This window comes from Mustela putorius, unplaced genomic scaffold (genome assembly GCF_011764305.1).
Source record: "Mustela putorius furo isolate JIRA1106 unplaced genomic scaffold, ASM1176430v1.1 tig00000592_pilon_pilon_pilon, whole genome shotgun sequence".
NCBI lineage: Eukaryota > Metazoa > Chordata > Mammalia > Carnivora > Mustelidae > Mustela > Mustela putorius.
Genome location: NW_025421426.1, coordinates 10,373,984 through 10,388,891, shown reverse-complemented (window position 1 = coordinate 10,388,891; position 14,908 = coordinate 10,373,984). Strand labels below are relative to the sequence as shown.

Sequence of the window (14,908 nt, the reverse complement as noted above, 5' to 3'; positions counted from 1 at the left end):
TGACATGGCTATTTTCAGGTGGGGGCCCGTGACCTGGATGGAGGAGCCTCCGCCTTCCCCTGTCCGCTCTCAGGGCCTCTCCCTCTGTGATCCCGAAACCTCCCTTCTTCCAGAAAACAGCCCCAGGCCTGGCACACAATCTCTCTGGGAGCAGTTTCCTCACTGGAGGGCATTTTGTAATCCACTTTGGAGAAAGAAAAAAGAAAACCAGACCGACAACAAAAACAACACGCTGCTGCCCGTAGCATCACTGCAATGTGAGGCATGAATATTTCATACGGTTACAATTTCCTTTCCTGCACGGAGCTTGTCAGTAACACGGTGATGACTTAGTTTAATATTCAACTCCCGCTTCTACATAGGAGAAAACAGCATCCTTGGGATCCATGCAGACAACCCCAAATAATGAGGGCCAGACGATCAGGTTCTTGCCTCTGAGGCCCCCAAGGCCAAGGCTGGCCTCTCTGTGGCAAGAGGTGCTCGGGGACAAGGGGAGCTCTGCCCAAGCACAGTCTAACCACCTGGCCTTCAGATGTCGGGGGTCGTGGTACCCCCAAGCTGCCAAGGTCGGTCTATGCTCTGGACCCACTTTGAAGCCCCATGGTATGGCCTAGAATCTAGAACCATGCCCCTGACACTGGAAGGATCGGCAGCCCCTGCAGCCCAACCCACTGTCCATGGAGCTGGCCGTTCACGGAGCTGGCCCACCCGGGGCCCACGCACCTGCTGCAGAACCCGCCACCCTGCACCTCCTCCCACAGACATGCTGGAATTACAGCAGAGGCACAGGCTGGGCAATGGCCAAGCTTCTGGACCCCAGGAGGAAGAGGTGGTTGGGCCCAGATTGTCCAACACTAATCATTCCCTGGAAGGCCCATAGGAAGTTCCATGTTAGACTTGAAGATGGGCAACATGGCCCGGAGAGGCCTTCCAGTGACTCTTAAGAGTCCACCATGCCGAAATTCCATGGTTCATTCTGCAAGAATACAAACAGGTGAGCCCTTCCTTTCTGCCACAGCTGAGCCCCAGGGATACTGGGGGAATCCGACCCAGATCCCACCCCTAGGAGCTTAAGGGCTAGCTGGGGAGGCAGAGAAGGAAAACGGTAATACTGAGTTATAAAATCTTAACTTTATATTATAAATCATAAAAATATAAAGTTAACTATACTCTGTGACAAGTCTGAAAGGCAGAAGGGGACAGGAGAATGGAGAAGAAAGGGGCCCCCAGCCTAACCAGGGGCCCCAAAGTTTTCTGGGGTGAGGCCATGTCGGGGCTGTGCCCCGTGCAGTGAGTGGGCCTGAGCTGGAGGGTGGACGTGAGGTTCTGGGGCGCCCTGCTTTCCTGATTCGGGACCCCCAGACGCTGTGGCTCTGTGATCGTGATTCTCATCCAGAATTTTGGAGAATTCCTTCTGGAAGAAGCTGCGGCTGAGTCCACACAGCGAGTCAGGAACAGGGACAGATGTCCTCAGGTGCAAGGGGACCCGCACTCACTGCGCATGTTCTCAAACCCTTGACCTCTGCATGCACGTGCTGGGTCTGGGCCAGCCCGGTTCCCCGTGTGCTGCAGGTGGTTGGGGGTGGCAGGTGTCTGCGTGTACTGTGCGGTGTGCGTGTGGAGGTGGTATGAGAGTGGGTCCTGTGCCCATGTGTGTCACATGGGAGGATGGGTGAGGCGTGCAGTCTTGTTTGTATTTGCATGTAGTGTGCACACGTGTATTTGTGTGCTGTGCACGTGTGTGTGCCGTGTGCACATCTGTGCCTAGTGTGGGTGGTGTGGTGCATGTGAGATAAATCCTCGGTGCATGCCGTGTGTGTCTGCAGCTGGTGTGCGTGTGGGAGAGGACGCATATGTGCCCAAGACCATGGAGATGCTGCACACACCCACACCACACCAGCACACGGGTGCACCTGCACACACCTCACACACATTCCTGGGGCACAGTGCGTGGCCCCGGGACGTGCACACCATACGCATCACACCCCACATGCACGCGAGGCCCGTGCCTACATGTGTGCAGTGTGCACACAGGGACCACGCAATGACGTACCACACGCACATAGACGCGCGTACCCGTACCTCACACACATGCACACTATGTGCACACCCATGAGTCCAACGTGCACATGTGCACAAACAGCCTCCCTGCACCCCCACCCCGACACAGAAGTGCATCCTGCACGCACACGACCATAGCACACGTGCCCACCTGAAACCACACAACTACGCAGACTTCGGCACGTCATGTGCATATCCATGCATCAGGTAACGTGGGAATGAAAATGTCCTTGAAACTTCGAAAGAATTTGTGTGCAAAAAAATCTGACATGCCGTCAGGTTCTGGGGCTTTTAAAAAATTGCCCAGCGCATCTGTTATCATAAGCAGCTCTGCTCCCTAAATTGCCCCAAATGAATAACCCCAAACCCAGGGATGCAGAGGAAGGGACAGGCACTCCAAGAAGCAGTAGGGATTGGTGGTGGGGAGGGAAATGGGGCACAGGGCACAGTTTGCCTGGAGAATGTGGGGTCCCCCCCCCCCTGCTGGCTGGGCCACCTTCCTCTTCCCCTTCCTCCCCGCAGCCCCACAGTAACGCGGGCCAGGGTCCCCTACTTCCCTAGTTTGACCAGGTAAGCTAATGTTTACTGCTGGGTCATGTTGTGTCCTGTAATTGTATTTTTCCCCCAAATAATTGTTTTTGCTTCTTGTTCTTCGGGTGTGTACTGTCTCTGTTACAGGGGCCTCTGGGACCTCACCACCCTGTGACTCGGGGCTCGCTGGGCAGGTGCTCAGATGCTGGGGCTGGGCCGGCTTCTCTTCCTGGAGGCAGCTTCAACCCGAAGCTCTCTTGGGCTGCGATTCAGCAGCTCCCTTCTCTGGTCTCCACCTGGGGGTGGGGGAGGTCCTCCCTTTCCTGGTTCCATCTGGTTCTCTCTCTCTCGTCCTGCTTCTCTGGGGCGGTGGAGCACATCTGTACCTTGCTCTCTCTCTCTCGGAAAGGGCCCATGGGACAGAAGGGTGCCGTTCATGAATGTTTTCACTCCCCCGTGCCTCCTGGGCCCCAGCATTGCTCTTGCACACTCCCCCTTCCTTGGGAGCTTTTCCATTTTTTGTGTCTCTGTGACGGGAGGCCGAGGCCCAGACGTACAGGTGGGTGGGGCTTGCTGGGACTGGGACGCCTAAGCTGGACCCTCCCGCCCCACAGCCTGCTAGGTTGCACAGGGCAAGGGGGTGGTGGTTGTGCCGTGTCCGGTCCCTGGGTCCTCCTCTCTCTCAGGCCAGCTCCTCGGCCACACTCATGTCCGCAGCTCAGCCAGCCCTTGTCCAAGCCCCGAGCCAGCCCACCTCCACGGAGACGGGGTGGGGGGTCAGGTTGCTGGGGGTGCCGTAACCGAACACCGCGGCCTGGGGGGCTTCAACAACAGACATTTATTCTCTCACACTCTGGGGTCTGGAAGGCCAGGGTCAAAGTGTCGTCGGCAGGGGTGGGGTCGTCTGAGGCTCCTCCCTCTGGCTTGCCCACGTCTGCCTTTCTTCGTGTCCTCACATGGTCTCGCCTCCGTGCAGAGCCCCTCGTGTCCCTTCTGTGACCAAATTTCCTCTTGTTGTAAGGACTCCAGTCCAGTTGGATGAGGGCCCACCCCAATGGCCTCATTTTACCTGAATCACCTCTATAAAAGAACTCTTTGTAAAGACAGGGACTTTCTGAAGTACCGGGGGTTTGGGCTCCGACATATGAATTATCAGGGAGACCCGGCTCAGCCCTAACAGTCGGGGTGGCTGGTGTTGATTAGAAACTCTGCAGCGAGGGTCAAGTCCAACCACGGGCTCCTGGGCCAGGCCAAGGGAAACCGTCCGAGACCCAGTTCTGGAAGGATTCTGCCTGGGTGTGTGAGGAAGCCAGATCACTCTGCTGGGAGGACTTCGTGAAGTCCAAAGAAACCAGGGCTGGCTCCCGTGCCCCACCGGCAGTCCCAGGAGGCCCACCCATCTGGCACAGGGCCATACATACCGGATCGGCTCGTTTCAGACTCGGTTCAGACTCGGTTCGTGGACATACCAAGGGAGAGCGTGGAAGAACAGGCTTGCCCCCTCCCCCACCCCGAAATGAGCCTGGGCCACAACCATTTAACATCTCTCCCAGGTGCCTCCCTAAATCTCCAAGCTCCCCGCCTTGTTTTTTTCTCTACATCTTCTGATTCCAGTCCCTGAAATCTTGTTAGCGGAAATGGAGCTGCTAATCCAGATGACCCCAGAGTTGGGCAGGCAGCATAAAACAAAGGAATGAAACAGATAACAGACGACTGGGGCGTGATTCAGTGGAAAGTGACGGCCCTGCCAAAAAGCATTTGAATTCAGCGTGTTTTTTAAAACACCGCGCTGGCCGAAGCAAAACCAGCCTGCCAGCCAGATGCAGCCTCTGGGCGTCGAATTTGCGCCTTCTGCGGAAGGCATGGTTAAGAGATGGGCTTTGAAGACAGAGCTGGTTTTGAATCTAAGCCTTGTATCTGCAAAACACAGTGGTGTTTCAAATCATAGAGCTGGTGTGACAAACAGGCGCATTAGTGCACGCGAAGTGTTCAGTGTGGGGTCCGGCACGTAGGAACTGCTGAAGTTACAGGACCTGTCATTATCGTGGTGAATCAGAGGAGAGCGACCGTGATGCATTTTTTATAAAAGCAGCCTGCCTTCTCACGGGCAAAGGGGGGAGACCGTTCGCGTGTGGAGCCATGGCGCCCCCCAGTGGTCATACTCGATCCCTGCAGTGCATAACTGGCTAAAGAAAATGGCTAGGAGCCCAGTTGAGCCTTCTGGTCAGACAACGGGTTTGAATCCAGTTATGCCATATGCAAGTAGGGGACAAGTCACTCACCTCCACTCTTACCCTCCATCTCTGCACCTCCGACAATTTCGATCCCATGGGGTGGCTCTGACAACTTCATGAGACAATATAGTATCACCAGGCAGGCAAGTGATATTAATGGCCATTAGTAAGCGCTGGCTGTGACCCTAGTAGGATCTTAGCACAACGCCAGCTCGATGGCAGCGCGATCCTAGCACTCAGAACACCGCTGGCTCCACGCGGCCAATATCCTTCCATCTTGTGAGGAGGAGAAACAGATGGACGTCCTGTTACTTTTTTCTTTTATTGGGTGGAACTGAGGAAGGGTTACTTTGCCTTGGCGTCCTTGATCAAGAAAATAGAACCCCTGTGGATACCTGAAATCTCGCCAGAGCTAAGTCTTCCTTTGACTAAGCATTGCTCTATCCAGACTTGTCTGTTACAGTGAACATTCCCCTGGAACTTTCAAACACCCCAACGAGGATGAGTATATCAGCGACTTTCCTCCCAGACAGGAGGGGCCCCCTGAGGGTACCACGGATGGGGGACACTTTGTACTGTCATTTTCTCCAGCTGGACCCCCACTCCACACACACCCTTCACCCCACTTTTCTTCCAGGAGAGGTGACTTCCTTCCTTCTAAGGGACCAGAAGGGGATGAGGAGCCCACTGAGGGAATCTTCCTGGGTAGGGAGCCCTGCCCTCCAGCTGCTGAGCCGTTCCCAGAGGCTGGAGGACTCGAGGCTAGGTTGGGGTACGGAGTGCAGGGCCCCCTCCTATTTCTCTCTGGAGCAACAAGTCCCACTGCAGCCCTGTTCCTCCTCCTGCTCAAATGCCTCCTTAAAGGATCCTGGGCTCTTTTCCCAGCAAACTGAAGTTCCTTCTGCCAGATACCCCAACAGAGAGACCTCTGCTTGCTCCCTGAGTACCTTTCCCACTGCCTTGGAAGCTTCCTGCCAAGACCCCAAGGTAGTGGTCAGTGGTCATAGGCCCTGGCAATGCCCATGGGATGGTTTCAAGTTCCTCTATGGCACAAGACACCTTAAATGCAACCTGGACATGGCAGAGCAGGGGGCAAACTTCCTAGAGTGGCCACTGGCCAAGACCGGGACAGTCCTGTGGCAGCTGAGCCACCAGGGGGCGCCCGACTCTGACCAACCCTCCCTGGCTCCTACAGGGCTTGGAGATGACATCTCTTTTTTTCTTTAATTTCCCCTTCCTTCCCATCCTCCAAATAATCCTTCTTTTCAAACTGTCCAAGGTGATTCTAATGCAGCCATCCTCTGCCCTCACCCCTCACTCCCATATCTCACACACACACACACACACGTCTACAGACCCTCCTTCCCTCAGTGGGTTTTGTTAGAACCCTGCAGATTTAAGCAGCTCCCTCCATCTCCTCTTTCCTATCCTCACCACCTCTCCAGGGGTCCCTCCAAGCCCATCCTTCTTCCTGGGATTTCTGGATCATTCCAGGGTTTTGAATACCATTTTACCACCCATAATCCCCCTCATCTGGTTCTCGTGGCACTACCTGTGAAGAAAGCCACGGGCAAGGATTCTGTTCTCCTTGGCAGAACAGGAAACTGAGGCACAGGGGAGAATGACTGGTACACAGCGAGCCCATGGTGGCACCAGGGAGAGAAGGGGAGTCCTGGTCCCCCACTCACTCTGGGAGCTGCCAGGGGAGGGGCGAGGTGGAGGAGTGAGGGACCCTGTCCCATGGGGCAGCGGCTGTGGGAGGATCTTCACGGCAAGTGCTTCCTCACAAATGAGTTGGGATAAACTGCTTTCCTGCTGCTGACGTGCTGTGTGACCTCCGGCAATCTCTCCTCTCTGGGCCTCTGTAGAGAAGGAAGGTGGCCTCTAGGTCCCCCCTGAGATGCTCTGTGACCATCTAGCTGGGACCTGGGTCATCTCCATGCCTTTGGGGCTTCTGGGGTCCTCAGCCAAAGAGCAAAAGGTACTGGGTTGTTCGGCAGCCATGATCCAAGTCTCCACATCTCCACTGTTCCTCAGCTGGGCTTTACCCCAGGAGCAGCAACGTTTCGTGGAATCCCCACCACGGTCTCAGGAGGGAGGAGGTACTGTTACACCCCCTGTTTAGAGATGGGGAAACTGAGGGTCCAAGGAAAGGTAAGTGGCTGAGCAGGACAGGAGGCCAGGAAGACCCAGCCTCAAAGGGTGGGCTCTTTCTTCTACCATATGCTGCTCAGGGAAGGTTCTGGAAGTCTGCTTCAGAAATTCACAGTTTGCCGTAGAAAGTCTTTGATCTGCCCCAGGTGACCTAAAGCCCTTCAGCTGCCCTGCAGGAGGTATTATGGGAACTCTAAGAAAAAGACAGGGCCCCAGCCTCTCCTGCGCCCTTCAGCGGGCCCCTCAGGCCGGGCCCACAGGCAGACACCGCAGCCCCTACGGGCCCAGGAGCAGATGCAGGTTTATTGCCCAAGCACCAGCTCTAACCCTAGGCCCGGCAGCTCTGGTACCCAGAGGCTTATCTCCGGCACTGGGCCAGCCCCAAACCTGGACAATGTCCTCAGAGCTGAGGCTGGGGCCCACTAACCCTGAACAGTGCCCCCAGGCCAGCCGGGTCATTCCCGTGGAGTTCAGAGAAGCCCGAACGTGGGTGCAGAGCCGCGGGCTGCCTGAGGATGGGGACACCGCAGCCCAGGATTCCAGCCCCGCCCTGAGGGGGAAAGGCAAGGCCAACCTCATCAGAAACAGACTCGAGGTTGGGGAGCTGCCCTGGGAAGGCTGGACACCAAAGCCCCAAGGTGCCCAGAAACAAGCAGGAGAGAGCATCCCCGCGGCTCTGCTTGGATGCCATTGTCCCCACCTTCCCTGGGTGTGGAGGGGTCCGGACGCCCCTTCCCTCCGTCCTCCCTGGTGCGGGGGTCCGCGAGCCCTCAGTCTCTACCCAGCCGCAGGCACAAGGGACCAGAGACCCAGTGTGGTACAAAACATCTGTAATGAGCTACATGCAAATACCATCTTCTGCCAAGCAAGCCAGGGGGCTCAGTAGTCAACGGACGACCCCCATCGGGGACCCCAGACTCGATCTTCTCTCCCTGGGATACGATTGTTGCCAAACAGCCTATCTTGGGCACCGGCCTGAGAGTGTGCCCCAGGGCAATCTGCCAGGGCTTCCAACGGCTTCCGTGCTCATTCTCCCTGGAGGCTGCGGTGGGCCCTCGTGAGGGAAACCAACAAAACCAATCCACGGCCATCCCGCTAGCGTTCTCCTGGCGGCCCCGGGGCTCCTGTGGGTGGCTCTTTAGCGCTCTGGGCACACTGTAAGCCCCAAGCGATGCAGCCTCGGGCTCAGGCCCTCTCAAAGACTGGGGCCATCCCAACAGCCCCTGAGCCCGGCTTCCGGCCCAGGCTCCAGTGCCTCGTGTCCCCCCCTCTTCTCTTGGTCCAGAGGGACACCGACTGGACTGGTGGGAGGAGACAGGAGCACTGGGTCCCGGCACCCAAACTGAGCATGTCCATTTCCTCCGTTGTCGTCCTGAACATCTGTAAGCAAGGGACAGAGTGTGTGCTGCATGGAGCCCACTCAAGGCAAGGGCCTCTGCGCCGTCGGGGGCTGGGTCCCCGGCTCGCCTGCCCCAGGGATCTGTCATTCCCTCGGCAGCCAGGCGGTTAAAAGAAAGGGGGCAGGGGTGGAAGGAAAGGGGCTGGGAGTTAGTATCACTATCCTGGTTTAGTGACCTCTCCCAAAACACACAAAAGCTCAGGGAAGGGGGACCCCAGCGGCAAGGTGAGAACACGGGGGAGGATGAGGGGCAGGCGCGCTCAAGAGACCAGGGCTCTTTCTTCGAGGCCGGGCACAGGGCTCCCGAGGATCCCCAGCACATTCCGTTCCTCTGGGCCACTTCTGTCACCCAGCGCCAGGGCCAGGGGAGGCCTCCTTAAACAGATGTGGTGTGGAGGCGAGCTGGACCTCAGTGGCACCGGCCTGGTAGCGCAGAAAGGTGGGTCCCTCCCATCCTCGGCAGAAACTCCTGGCTCTGCAGAGAGACAGCGAGAGGCTCAGGAGAGAGAGGGAGGGAGGGAGGGAGAAAGGAAGAGGCTGGGCCAGGTCCGAGGTGGGGTTCAAGCCTCAGGCGGGATGTTCTCTGGGGCCAGGACCCACCTCTCCCAGCCCCCAGGGCAGCCCGACTCAACAGAATCAGAGTCAAGTCCCTGAGGCCTCTCCCAGCCTTGCTGTCCCCGAGCCTGGTACGCTCTCCTGGCCCTCCCCCTCCTGCTGTCATCTGGTTGGCCCTTCCACCCGTCCGGCCATGAGGCGTCAGTCCTTGCAACCAGCAGAGCCCAGATCCCACGGGCCCCAGCAGAGCCCAGCGCTCAGCCCCAGGGCACCACCTACCAGGCTAATACTGTCCCTGGCTAGTCACTGGGTGACTGGACAGGGAGTCCTTCTCCTCTCCTGGGACTGAGTGGGAACCTCCAGCCCACACTAAAGTAGGACTCAGAAAGGGGGTGGGGTAGGGTCTTGGGTTGGGGGCAGGGCAAGAGGCAGAAACTCTGTTAGCATCACCAGGCGCAGGATTTGTGGTGTGAAGGCTGGTCCTGGCAGGGAAAAGATTTTCTTTCTAGTGGATACTTCACCCTGAGACCCATGAGAGCCACTTTCCTTCAGCCCTGCCCAGCTCCTTTTCACCGGGCCCTACCAAGCCCTCCCAGTTCCAGCACGGGGCAACCACCGACCGACAGCAGGGTTTCTGGAAGGGAGGGCTGGGAGAGGACTGGAGGGCGAGGGGCAGACGGATTACGGACTGAAGTGGGCAAGAGAGAAGGGGAGGGCAGAGAGGAGGGGGCCTGCCCATGTCCGGCAAGCTCCGGTGAGACCGTGGCAGTCTGGGGAGAGGCTGTTCGGCCTCACGTCTGGATGTCTGACTTCTGCATAACGAGCTGTAAGTTACGGGTTTACTCTCATCTTCACCCCATTTCTTGGGCAGGAGAAGGTCCCTGCTGTGTCCCTAGATCCCAGCAGAGCAGCGGCTCAGTAAATGGTGGTCAGAAGAAGGAATAAATGACGAACGAGTGAGTGAGGGAAGCCCCAGGGCTCACCTGACAGGCGCAGGTGCTCTGCACATGCTGCGCAAACGAGGCCCGTGTGTGTGTGTGTGTGTGTGTGTGTGTGTGTGTGTGTTCAGGAAGGCATCATCTACCAAATCCACAAATCCGACGTCCCTCCCTCTGCTGGGGGCAGGGCCTCAATTAGCTGCAGGACCGACGCGCAGGGGGCAACATCCTTCCCCCAGCACCCTGGTGCCCACAGCTCTCCACAGACTCCTGGGCGGCGGGCAGGTGGGGAGGGTGGGGGGGGAGGGGAGGGGACGCACCTGGTAGACAAGGGTCAGGTCAGGAGGTGAACGAAGAGGATGGCCAGACCAATGTTCAGCAGGATCACCATGCAGATAAGGACAGTGTTGGGGACCTGTGAGCAGTGGAGAGAAGCTGAGTTCCCGCGGCCTCGGAAACATCCCCCACCCAAGACCCAACAAGGCTGGATAGAGGAGCAGAAACTTCTGAAAGAACCCTCCTGAGAACACCCCTCGTTCTGCTCACTGCTGTGTCCAGCACCTGGACAGCAGACCATCAGAGCTGGAAGGATTCTGGGAAATGAGTAACCAAACCATATAGGGTCCAGAGAAGGACAAGGATGTGTCCCAAAGCACAGTGGGCAGTGCTGGGCCTGGAAGCCAGAACATCCTTCCTTTGTGCTAATCCCCCCCCTGGATGGCATCCATCAGTCCACATAACTTTGCCTCACCCGTGGCCCCTGTGTTTCTGGCTCCCAGCCCCCTCCAATAAACCCTACTGGGTCCTTCCTCCACTGCCAGGAAGCCCTCCCTGCTACACCTTGCTGAAGATGCTGCTGGTGCTCCGCTCAGATCGCCCTAGTTCCCCAGGTGCGCTCACTCCTCCCTAGCTGCTTCGGGCTCCCCCCCCCCCACCCTCTTCTCCAAAGCACTGCCTCCTGCGGGCCTGAGCGCAGGCACAAAGGCCCGCCCCCTGTCCCAAGGTCGGGGGACTCGGCAGGGATTCATGCTACCAGGTCCTGATGAGGCTATACTTGACGAAGCCCACATCCCTGCTGCGGTTTTCCCCTGCCCCATCCTGTGTCACGACCCTCCCCACCCCCAAATCCTCCCGCACTGGAATCCCACGTGGAGCCCAAGCACCCCTGGGGACCGGAGCTGGGACACGCCCCTCTGCCCCCAGCCTCACCTCCTCCACCTCCATTTCGGCCTCGGCTGCCAGCGCCGCCTCCTTCCGAGCCTTCTTCTTGGCCCCCGCCTTGGTCAGCCCTCGGGCCTCCGTCTTGCGGGCCTTCGCCTTGGGCTCGGCTCTGGGGACAATGGGCTTGGGCTCCAGCTTGGCCGGGGACTGGGGCGGGGACTCGGGCGGGAGCTCGGGGGCCCGCGGCGGGGCGGCGGCCGGCGACGGCGGCGCGGAGTCGGGCCCGGAGGCCTCGGGCTCGGGCTCCGGCTCGTCCTCGAAGGGCGGCGGCGCGGGCGGCCCGGTGCGCACGGCGTAGCTATGGTAGCCCCGGTACAGCGCCACCTCGGGCTCCTGCGACGGCGCGGGCGGCGGCTGCAGCGCCTCGATGGCCATGTGCTCAGTGGGCGGCCGCGCGGGGCTGCGGCGACCCGCGCCCTCGGACGGCGTGAGCGGCCGGCTGCCCTGGGCGCCCGGCTCCCCGTTCCAGGCGCCCGGGCTCGCCAGGCGGTCCTTGGTCGCCGTCGGGCGGGGCCGCTTGGGCTGCGGCGGCGTCCCGGCCGGCGACGGGGGCCCGCCCTCGGGCCCGAGGGGCTCGTGCTCGTGCAGCTGCGGGCTCTCGCGGGAGCGCGGCGGGGGCCCCGCGGCCCCTGGGCCCCGCTCCGGGGGCTCGAGCAGGCTCTCCGAGTTCTCCAGGATCTCCTGCAGCAGCCGGCGCTTCTGATACTCGGGTCCTGCGGGGGGGAGGGGACAACCAGCGAGGCTGCCCTTGAACCCGGGTCCCACCGCCTGCCCTGGGCGAGCGCTTCAACCTCGCCCAGCCTGCTTCAGTGACTCGGCCGGCACCTCGTCTAGCGTGGGCCCCGCACACTATCAAGCGGGTTCCAAAGAGCAGCTCGTTGCGGCGGCCTTTTAACAACCCTAAGAGGTCCGTGCAATTATTGGCCTCGTGCTCACAGGGGACGAAAGGGAGGCTCAGAGACTTGACGTCACTTGCCCAAAGTCACCCAGCTCAGAGCCAGGACCAGCACCCAGACCGACTGGCTCCAGAGTTTATGCTCTTCACCGCGACACTGGTTTCCTTCCATTCCCTTACCTGAAAAATGGCCTAATCGTACCAATTTCATAAATACTAATGGAAGGATTAGTGGGGGGAAATGCATGAAAAATGCGGAGCTCGGGGTCCAGCTGTTGCTACCACCACCCAGAGCGGAGGCAGCGCCGGGAGGCGTCGCTCTTCCTGGGGCCAGCAGGGGGAGCGCCTTGCCAGGAGGCAACTTAACCTGCCTGGTACACATCTGCGCTCCACGGTCCGGCACCTGGTCCCCTGTGGTGTCCCTGCTACAGCCAGAATAACGTGCCACTCACAATGAAACCTCCTATGCGGAGAACAGCAGCCTCCCAGCCCCCGGGGCTCCCACTACTCTACCCAGGAGCCAAGTCTCCATTCCCACCGGTTCCTGCCTGTTCCACTCTCCAGCCTCTGAGCCTGCAGCTCTGCTCCAAGTCTCTGTGCCTTCGCACCTGCACCTTCCTCCGGGTCGGCCCCGCCCACACAGCCCTGCGAGCCCCCCCCCCCCCGCGATTCTCAGTGGATGGTCCCAAACCAGCAGCTTCCGCACTGCCTGATCCTTGTCAGGAACGCACATTCAGGGGGGCTGTGTGGCTCAATCCGTTAATCCCCCAACTCAGTATGATCTTGGGGTCCTGGGGTTGAGCCCGGACTCAGGCTCTGTATTTGGTACAGTCTGCTTGTCTCTCTCCCTCTGCTCTCTGCCCTCCATCTCCCAAATAATAAATAAAATACTTTTTTTAAAAAAGGAAAAGAAAAGCACATTCACGGACCCCAGATCTACAGAATCAAAAACTTGGAGTGGGACCAGCGTGCTGTGTCATGTTTGAGACCCACTGACCTAGGGAACCCTCGTTCAGCCTTCAAGATTCAGCTCAAACAGCCTTTCCTGAGGGCAGCCTTCTCTAGGGTTTCCCTGCCTGACTGGTGAAGTGCCCCCCTGAGCTTCCAAAGCCGCTGTTCCAGCCACACAGAACTTAGGCTGTGCAGAATGTAGTTGTAACAGTGAGACAGAACCAACAGTTCCCAAGAGCTTGCTATACGCGGGGCTCTGTGCTCCCCGACATGATTTGACCCACCCAACCCCCAAGAAGGTAAATATTATGCTTACTCCCATTTTATAGATCAGAAAACTGAGGTTTACAGAAGTGAAAGGACTTAACAAGGTCACTGAGCTGGCTGGCAGGGGAGTCAGGACAGGGATAGACTCCCTGATCCTCACTCCCCGATTCTGCCATGATTCTCGGCTCCTCTAGATTCTGGATCCCGGAATCCCGGGTTTGTACCGCAGAGCCCAGCACGGTGCCTGACACACGGGCAGCACTCAGGGACCAGCGGACTGAAAGTGATGAGCTGCAAGCTTTTTGCCTCCTCATCCGGAGCCCTCTCCCCTCGCTAAGCTTCATCAGCTCAGCTGTCAGCTTTTTCTGCAGCATGGAGAGGAGGCAGCCTGGGATAGGTCCAGTCCACAACCAGGAGCCTCTGATTCCGCATCCCCCGCCCCATTGCAGCACAGGTCTCCTTGTGTCACCGCATCCTGTGCCATACCTGTCCTCCCTCCCTGGTTGCTTGAACTCACAGACATTTGTGAACACACTTGGGCATCTCAGCTTTCCAGCAAGCAAACAAACAAACAAACAAACAAAATGTCCAGCCCCGGGACCTCCCCTTACTCTGTGCTGCCCATCCCCTCCCTGGCTGGCCCTACCTGGCTGGTAGAAATCCGGAGCCAGCTCCCTGGCCACAGTGCGGGCAATGCTGGACTCCTGGTTGGCAGCAAGGGCGGCCTGTTCCGCTGCCTCAGCTTTGGCCTTGGCGTGGCTTGTCCTAAGGAGACAACATGGTAGAGGTTCAGGATCCCTCCAGAAAACCAGACTTCTGCCCACCAAAGACATGCCGGACACAGCATTCATTCACTCGGGCTGCCAGTGAGTATGTATTGAACCCCGGGGGGCCAGACTGCTGTGCGCTCCGTAGACCATGCCTTCTTCCTTCTGGGCACACAGACAGCCCACATTCCCCTTGCAATCAGTGCGGTCAGGTGACTGAGTCCTGGCCGGCACACAGTGGGAAGACACGATGCATGCGGTTTCCAGTCCTGGACCATGAAAAGCTCATGTGCGATGCTCTACATCCTCTCCTTCCCCCCTCTTGTTGCTTGAATAGAAGGAAGGCCAACACCCCCGAATGGGGACCTTAACCTCTTCTGTGTCACAGACCTTTGGCATCTGGTGACACTCATGGGCCCCTTCTCAGAATGATGTTTTAAAATGCATAAAATACACAGGATTACAAAGGGATGCCATTATACCAACATGCTATTACCAAAATATTAGAGGAACAAATCTGTAATAGAATGCATTTTCTTCTTCATGAACACATTGAACAAAATATCTAGCAAGGGAACTAACCACAATAATTTTGAAGTACAGATTAGCAGAAAGGATATTTCAAAGATACCCACAATAGGGGTGCCTAGCTGGCTCAGTCAGGAGAGCGTACATGAGGCTCTTGATCTTGGGATCGTTGAGTTCGAGTCCCATGTTGGGTGTGGAAATTACTTTAAAAAATAAAATCTTGGGGCACCTGGGTGGCTCAGTGGGTTAAAGCCTCTGCCTTCAGCTCAGGTCATGATCCCAGGGTCCTGGGATCGAGCCCCGCATTGGGCTCTCTGCTCAGCAGGGAGCCTGCTTCCTCCTCTCTCTCTGCCTACTTGATCTCTGTCAAATAAATAAAATAAAAATCTTTTGAAAAATAAAATAAA

General features: G+C 58.0%; 1 protein-coding gene across 1 annotated transcript in view; it reads right to left on the bottom strand.

Annotated features, from left to right (window-relative positions):
• Window positions 1-7,793: 7,793 nt before the first annotated feature.
• JPH2 (junctophilin 2) overlaps window positions 7,794-14,908 on the bottom strand; it is a 65,474-nt gene continuing 58,359 nt past the window's right edge. Inside the window, exons 3-6 of the mRNA XM_045082181.1 lie at window positions 13,853-13,971; window positions 11,082-11,806; window positions 10,193-10,287; window positions 7,794-8,854 (exon numbers count right to left, since the gene is read on the bottom strand). Of these exons, the coding sequence (XP_044938116.1) occupies window positions 10,207-10,287; window positions 11,082-11,806; window positions 13,853-13,971 (925 nt within the window). The 3' untranslated portion in view covers window positions 7,794-8,854; window positions 10,193-10,206. The remainder of the gene's footprint in view (window positions 8,855-10,192; window positions 10,288-11,081; window positions 11,807-13,852; window positions 13,972-14,908) is intronic.